Genomic DNA, 8530 nt, shown 5'->3' on the forward strand with positions numbered 1-8530 from the left:
AGGAGAGGCAGGGAGAGGCTTTTCTTTAGAGATACAGTGAGAGGATAGAGCTCCTGGCTCACGCCAGGAGGGATCAAGAGAGTCCCCAGTGGTGTGTTGCCTAGGGGATTTATAGGTGGTTGAGAGACAAAGATATAGGGATGCAGACCCACCAAATGGTCTCTAAATGTTTATCTTTGAAGAGACACTAAGTTTCTTATCAGTTTTCCTGACTATTTTGCAAAGTTGACATAAGAAATTTACTGCTTTGATTCTTTCCCAGAATAGCAGTTTCTTGGTTTGGGAGCATATCAATCAAGGCCGTTTGTCTTGCTCTCAAGGTGGGCTGAGTTATTGTCTGTTAAATAGTAAGTTAAGAATCTTACTTCTTAACTTCTTGGGTGTTAAAATGCAATCTTATCTTTAAGATGGAATCCTTCCTGCCCTTCACTATGTGTTTACAGCTGGGCCTGCCTGCTGTATTAATTGCCCAGGTTATATATTACTTGATTAGGGGCTGGAGAAGGAAAAGCAGCATCTGGGTAGTTAAAGATAAACTGGACCTTTTAACAGGCTAAATTAAATTTTACAGTAGCCTCATTTAATTGACACCAACAAGACATGGGCTATGCTGAGACATTTTCTTATCTGGGGGATGTTCAAACATTCCAGGCCAAGTTACTCCTGGCTTTTTAGTTTTAACCAATCTTCACTGAAGAATTCCTAGTTTGATTTTACTTTAGAGAATTAATGTGACTCTGACTTTGCTTAATTGTTTAATACAGAGTTTTGGTAGGGGTCTTTTTCCAGAGGCCCTCACCCTACTCTGACTACACCCCCCGTCCCTGTCTCTTTAAGAGCAGACCAATGGTTCAAGAAAACTTTGTTCTTCAACAGAGAACAAAATTTTAATCTTGCCATGTACTTGATATCAAAATTAATTTACTTCACTGTCACAGATCATGACCACCTTAAATTCCTTTTCCACAAGCCTCCTACAACTTTCATTTTACATTCTGAATTTTCCCTCTTTAAATAACCAGCTGTATGTTAGGACAAAATTGCTTTCTTTTCCCTCAAAAATGCATTTCCATTTCTTATACCTTCTCTTGCATGCAGAGATGTTTCCCTTATTACTTCTAGTAGTTTTAATTAGAACTTAAAACTCTTAGAAACCTTAATTTTCGGTGACACTAAGAAGTAAACAATTATAAACCACTATACTTGCATTCTTTAGATTTGCAAATTTACGAACACATTGCATAATTTCTAGAAACATGTGATTCATCATAATACGATCTTTCAATAAGAACTAAACATTTTTCCTAAGAGACAAACTTGTTTTTCTTTGTATAAGGAAGTCAAAGTGGATAAACCTATATTCAGTAATGTTTCATTATTTTATCTTATTTGAAAATGATCTAATTAATCAATGTGACTTATTACTTAGCAAAACTTTAAGGTTTCAGGTTACCAAAAAGATCTTCAAGCTGTTTTTAGGTACACATACTATAACACATAATTATTATTAAAAAGTTTAGCTACTACACTGTGGGTAAAATTGTAATATTTCCAGAATATCTAGCCTGGCTTCAGTGCACCTGCATATCAACAGGCTTTTCTCAGGGGTGGAGATTAGTTCATCTCCATATCAATGGGTAATTACCTAGACAACCCAGGGCTTTTCTGAACCTGAGAGGTGAGGGGGAGGGCTGGTTTTGCTTCTGCCAGAGCAGGAAAGAGAGGTGGCCTGGACTGCAGTTTGTAAGCAATAAGCAGGTTTTAAACTTTATTTCTCCCTTTGACTGATTTTGGTTTTAGAGGTATTTTGTCCCAGGATTTCCTTTCCCCAGAATTACATACACCTATTTAGTTCACTTGTTAACAGCCATGCTAGATTCCTGCAAAGGCTTCATTGAACATCAAAGTCAGCTATTCTCCCAAAATTATTTTTTTAAAGATTTCACAGATAATATCAATTTAAATGACTTTAAGTAAACCCAAGCAGAATTAAACTTTTCATTTTAATGCTGATAACTGTAAAGACATGTCTATTTTAAACTTAAATTAGCAGTAATGCTGAACATTTCCTATCAGAATTTCTGAAAGTCTGGAATGCCCAGTTTTTACAAGTGCTTGTCTTTAAATCAATTAATTTTTAGCAGTAACATCTGGAGGTAACATGTAAAGACATATACACAGAGAAACTGATACAAAGATTTTCTAGTTACTAATATCCAATTGTAAAATGGTTTTGTAATTAAGGGTCTCATTTTGGGGCCATCTTTCTCTGCTTGGCAGTTTGTATCAAGGCCAAGCAGCGTTACAGAAGGAAATCAGCTTCTTTCTTTTTAACCCATATAATTTAAACGTCTCTGTTTTTAAGAATACACCCCAAGGGCGGGTTGTATAGTGAGCCATTTAGGGCCAGGCTGTGTTAATCTTCCATTTCAGGGATTCTAGTTTAAAGGTCTTCCATTTTTTTTTATTATATTAATCACTTCATTTTTTACATGATTTTTCAGATCTTTCCATTAATACAGATAAAATATACAAACTGCTAGAAAATGTGCTTTCATTCATCCATTTCACAAGCAACAGACATTTATTTCCAAATTTTGTTAACATAATTCTTGCTGCAATGAATAAAGGTACATGAATCAGTTTCTTGGGTACATGTATAATATACTTAGGAGTGGGTACTCTGGAATCTATTTTAGATATTCTTTTCTAGCCAAGGTTTTAACAACATTCTCTTACAAAATTTTCATATTACTAAGTATTGCTTTTTAAATTCTAGTCAGCACTTTTGGATTTCATAATACTTTAATGTATAATGATAGCAAAGATCTCGTATTTTTCCATATGAAGAATCAATTACCCTAAGACCATTTTTTCAGTCACTCATGATTTCCCTTCCAACTTGTGATACCACCTCTCACCTCTATCAATTTATCAATTCCCCATAAAGACATGCACACATTTCTGGATATAGTATTTGTCACAATCTCTGTTCTATGACTGCATCAAGAGCAAATAATTTTGATGATAATATATGTAGCAAAACATGTAACAGAAAATGACAATTTTATCTCTTAATTTCAAATATTTATACCTCTCATATCTTTATCTTAATGCATCAGGTAGGCCTTCCAGAACCACGTTGATTAGTGTCCATGACTGGATTCATGGACACTTCAATGATATCACTCCTCAAAATACAACATTAACAACGTTTGTTGTGGAGGTTCAGGTTTTCATACTATGACACATTAAAATTCTCAGTATTTTAAGTTTTGAGTTGTTGCTGAAGGACTTTCCACATTCATGTCACTTCACTTTCAAACGAATTGTCTCATATATTATTAACTATGAATTCTGTTGGAGGTTTCTCTGATTCCAAGACATTCATAGAGCTTTAATGAGTATGAATTCTCTGGTGTCTAATATGATGAGACTTCTGGCTAAAAGCTTTCCCACATTCGCTACACTGATAAGGTTTTTCTCCAGTGTGGATTCTCGTATGTAGAGCAAGAGTTGAGAACTGAGAGAAGGCTTTTCCACATTCATTACAACCATAGGGCTTCTCACCTGTATGGCTTCTCATATGAACAGTAAGAGATGAGCTTTGACAGAAGGCTTTCCCACATATTTTACATTCATAAGGTTTATTACCTGTATGAATTCTCACATGTACAATAAGTGATGTGATTCTAGAGAAGGCTTTTCCACATTTATTACATTCATAGGGCTTCTCCCCAGTATGAATATTGTGATGTTTAATGAGGTATTGCTTCTGCCTGAAGATTGTTCCACATTCATTACATTTATAAGGTTTCTCTCCAATATGAATTTTCTCATGCTCAGTGAGATTCTACTAAAGGCTTTTCCACACTCCTTACATATATAGGGTTTCTCTCCTGTATGACTTCTCTGGTGTCTAATGAGGCTTGACTTCTGAATGAAAGCTTTCCCACACCCTTTACATTCATAAGGTTTCTCTCCAGTATGTATTCTTTGATGGATAATGAGGTTTTCCTTCTGGCTAAATGCTTTCCCACACTTATTACATTTAAAGGATTTCTTCCCACTATGGATATTCTGATGTTCAATGAGGTACTGCTTTTGACTAAAGGCTCTTCCACATTGATTACATTCAAATGGTTTCTCTCCTGTATGAATTTTCTCATGCTCAGTGAGATATGACTTGCCATTGAAGGCTTTCCCACATTCCTTAAAGGCATAGGGTTTGTTCCCAGTATGGTTTCTCTGGTGTTTAATGAGGCTTGGCATCTGAATAGAAACTTTTCCACATTCATAAGGTTTCTCTCCAGTATGCTGTTTCTGATGAGAAAGAAAGTTACCCTTCTGGCTGAAGGCTCTTCCACATTTATTACATTTATATGGTTTCTTTCCTGTATGACTTCTCAAATGTAGAGTAAGGGATGAGACTCGAGAGAATACTTTACCACATTCAGTACATTTATGTGATTTCTCTCCAGTATGCATTTTCTTATGCTCTATGAGATTTTCTTTCAGACTAAAGGTTTTTCCACATTCATTACATTCATAAGGTTTCTCTCTAGTAAGAATTTGATCATGCTGAAGGAGATCTGTTTCAGGCTGAAGGCTTTCCAACATTCTTATGCACAGATATTTTCTCCAATAAGAAATCCTTAGTATTTCTTGACATGTGACACAGACGAAAGCTTTTCCACCTTCACTAAATTCATATGGTTTCTCTCCAATATTAATTCTCAGGTTATCTACTGAAGTTGAATTTATGGTGAAAGATTTTTCACACTGGTTATTCTGAGATTAGATGATTACAAACTGGGATGAAATATAGCATTCCCATTGCATTCACAATGGTTCTTTCCTAGACAGCTTCTCTCATATTTAAGTATAAATTATGTTCCAAACTCTTTTAAACTGAGTTCCATGCATTGGGGTGTAGTCTTAAAGAAATCAATGTCTGTGCTCAGAAAAAATACTTTTCCATTGCCCAGCTTTTCTGAGTTTTCCTTAGCTGTATTTTCATGGAGAAGGATGACACTTAATTCAGAACTCTTTCATGGTGTATCTTTATCTATTTATAAATTTGTCTAGGCCTTTTCTGCTAGGTTCTTTCTTACTCAGCTGGAGAGCACCTCCTTTACATTTCTTCCTTAATCATCCATTGCTCTTCTGGTTTAAAGTGGTGACTTTAAACTTCTAAATAGGGGGCGGAGCCAGGATGGCGGCGTGAGTAGAGCAGTGGAAATCTCCTCCCAAAAACACATAGATCTATGAAAATATAACAAAGAAAACTCTTCCTAAAATAGAGACCAGAGGACACAGGACAACATCCAGACCACATCCACACCTGCAAGAACCCAGTGCCTTGCGAAGGGGGTAAGATACAAGCCCCGGCCCAGCGGGACCCGAGCGCCCCTCCCCACGGCTCCCGGTGGGTGGAAAGAAACTGGAGCGGTTTTTTTTTTTGGCAAGTGCTTTTTGGAAGCCTTAGTGGGACAGGGACCCCGGTGCTAGGGAGGCAGGGCGGCGGGACCGGTGAGCGGGTGCCTGGGACCGGCGCCTGAGGACAAAGAATATCGCACGTTTTTCCCTGCGGGACCGGTGGGCGGGTGCCTGAGACCGGCGCCTGAGGAGGGAGGAAATTGCGTGTTTTCCCTCCTTTTTTTTTTCTCTTTTTGGCGAGTGCTTTTTGGAAGCCTTAAAGGGACAGGGACCCCAATACCAGTGAAATAGGGCAGCAAGACTGGTGAGCGGGTGCCTGAGACTGGCTCCTGGGGACAAAGAAAATCGCGTGTTTTTCCCAATACTCGGGAGGCAGGGCGGCGGGACCGGTGGGCAGGGGCCTGAGGACAAAGAAAGTTGCGCGTTTCTCCCGTTTTTTTCTTTTTGGCAAGTGCTTTTTGGAGGCCCTAGGGGGACAGGGACCCCAGTGCCAGGGAGGCAGGGCGGCAGGGCCGGTGAGCAGGTGCCTGGGACCGGCGCCTGGGGACGGAGAGGGTCGCGCATTTCTCCCTTTTTTTTGACGAGTGTTTTTTGGAGGCCTTGGAGGGATGGGGACCCCAGTGCTAGGGAGGCAGGGCAGCAGGACCGGTGGGCGGGTGCCTGGGACCGGCGCCTGAGGACAAACAATATCACGCGTTTTTCCCTTTTTTTTTTTTTTTTTGGCAGGTGCTTTTTGGAAGCCTTGAAGGGACAGGGACCCCGGTGCTAGGGAGGCAGGGCAGCAGGACCAGTGAGCTGGTGCCTGGGACTGGCGCCTGAGGACAAAAAAAAAATCGCGTGTTTTTTCCTTTTTTTTTTTTTGTTTCCTCTCTCGTTGTTGCTGTTGTTGTTTTGGTTTGGAGAGTGCTTTTTGGAAGTCTTAAAGGGGCAGGACAGGACACTTAGACCAGAGGCAGGGAATCTGGGGATCTCTGGGCACTCTAACCCCCTGGGCAACAGGGAGCACAGAGGCCCCTTACGGAGATAAATAGCCTCCCGCCACTCCCCCTCCAAAGGGGCTCCACCATTTTGGACGAGCAGCCCCAGCCAGGCCAAGCCCACAGCAACAGCGGAGATAGACTCCATAGCAAACGGGCAGGTAGCAGAAGCCCTGTCTGTGCACAGCTGACAAGCATAAGCCACTAGAGGTCGCTATTCTCCCAGGAGAGGAAGGCCACAAACCAACAAGAAGGGAAGCTCTTCCAGCGGTCACTCGTACCAGCTCTGCAAACTATCTCTATCACCATGAAAATGCAAAACTACAGGCAGACAAAGATCACAGAGACAACACCTGAGAAGGAGACAGACCTAACCAGTCCTCCTGAAAAAGAATTCAAAATAAAAATCATGAACATGCTGACAGAGATGCAGAGAAAAATGCAAGAGCAATGGGATGAAGTCCGGAGGGAGATCACAGATGTCAGGAAGGAGATCACAGAAGTGAAACAAACCCTGGAAGGATTTATAAGCAGAATGGATAAGATGCAAGAGGCCATTGAAGGAATAGAAACCAGAGAACAGGAACGTATAGAAGCTGACATAGAGAGAGATAAAAGGATCTCCAGGAGTGAAACAACACTAAGAGAACTATGTGACCAAGCCAAAAGGAATAATATTCGTATTATAGGGGTACCAGAAGAAGAAGAAAGAGGAAAAGGGATAGAAAGTCTCTTTGAAGAAATAATTGCTGAAAACTTCCCCAAACTGGAGGAGGAAATAATCGAACAGACCATGGAATTACACAGAACCCCCAACAGAAAGGATCCAAGGAGGACAACACCAAGACACATAGTAATTAAAATGGCAAGGATCAAGGACAAGGAAAGAGTTTTAAAGGCAGCTAGAGAGAAAAAGGTCACCTATAAAGGAAAACTCATCAGGCTAACATCAGACTTCTCGACAGAAACCCTACAGGCCAGAAGAGAATGGCATGATATATTTAATGCAATGAAACAGAAGGGCCTTGAACCAAGGATACTGTATCCAGCACGACTATCATTTAAATATGATGGCGGGATTAAACAATTCCCAGACAAGCAAAAGCTAAGGGAATTTGCTTCCCACAAACCACCTCTACAGGGCATCCTACAGGGATTGCTCTAGATGGGAGCACTCCTAAAAAGAGCACAGAACAAAACACACAACATATGAAGAATGGAGGAGGAGGAATAAGAAGGGAGAGGAGAAAAGAATCTCCAGACAGTGTATATAACAGCTCAATAAGTGAGCTAAGTTAGGCAGTAAGATACTAAAGAAGCTAACCTTGAACCTTTGGTAACCATGAATCTAAAGCCTGCAATGGCAATAAGTACATATCTCTCAATAGTCACCCTAAATGTAAATGGACTTAATGCACCAATCAAAAGACACAGAGTAATAGAATGGATAAAAAAGCAAGACCCATCTATATGCTGCTTACAAGAAACTCACCTTAAACCCAAAGACAAGCACAGACTAAAAGTCAAGGGATGGAAAAACATATTTCAGGCAAACAACAGTGAGAAGAAAGCAGGGGTTGCAGTACTAATATCAGACAAAATAGACTTCAAAACAAAGAAAGTAACAAGAGATAAAGAAGGATACTACATAATGATAAAGGGCTCAGTCCAACAAAAGGATATAACCATTCTAAATATATATGCACCCAACACAGGAGTACCAGCATATGTGAAACAAATACTAACAGAACTAAAGAGGGAAACAGACTGCAATGCATTCATTTTAGGAGACTTCAACACACCACTCACCCCAAAGGATAGATCCACCGGGCAGAAAATAAGTAAGGACACACAGGCACTGAACAACACACTAGAACAGATGGACCTAATAGACATCTATAAAACTCTACATCCAAAAGAAACAGGATATACATTCTTCTCAAGTGCACATGGAACATTCTCCAGAATAGACCACATACTAGCTCACAAAAAGAGCCTCAGTAAACTCCAAAATATTGAAATTCTACCAACCAATTTTTCAGACCACAAAGGTATAAAAGTAGAAATAAATTCTACAGAGAAAACAAAAAGGCTCACAAACACATGGAGGCTTA

The 8530-nt window shown here is 39.9% G+C and overlaps 1 protein-coding gene across 1 annotated transcript; it reads right to left on the minus strand.

Moving 5' to 3' along the window:
* Positions 1-3397: 3397 nt before the first annotated feature.
* Positions 3398-5190, minus strand: LOC140848746 (uncharacterized). Its single transcript, XM_073232945.1, is given in 2 exon segments — positions 3398-3855; positions 3858-5190. Coding segments are annotated over 2 exon segments (1221 nt in total). The 5' UTR covers positions 4621-5190.
* Positions 5191-8530: the final 3340 nt, after the last annotated feature.

The sequence above is a fragment of the Manis javanica genome, chromosome 4 (assembly GCF_040802235.1).
Source record: "Manis javanica isolate MJ-LG chromosome 4, MJ_LKY, whole genome shotgun sequence".
NCBI classification, from domain to species: Eukaryota; Metazoa; Chordata; class Mammalia; order Pholidota; family Manidae; genus Manis; species Manis javanica.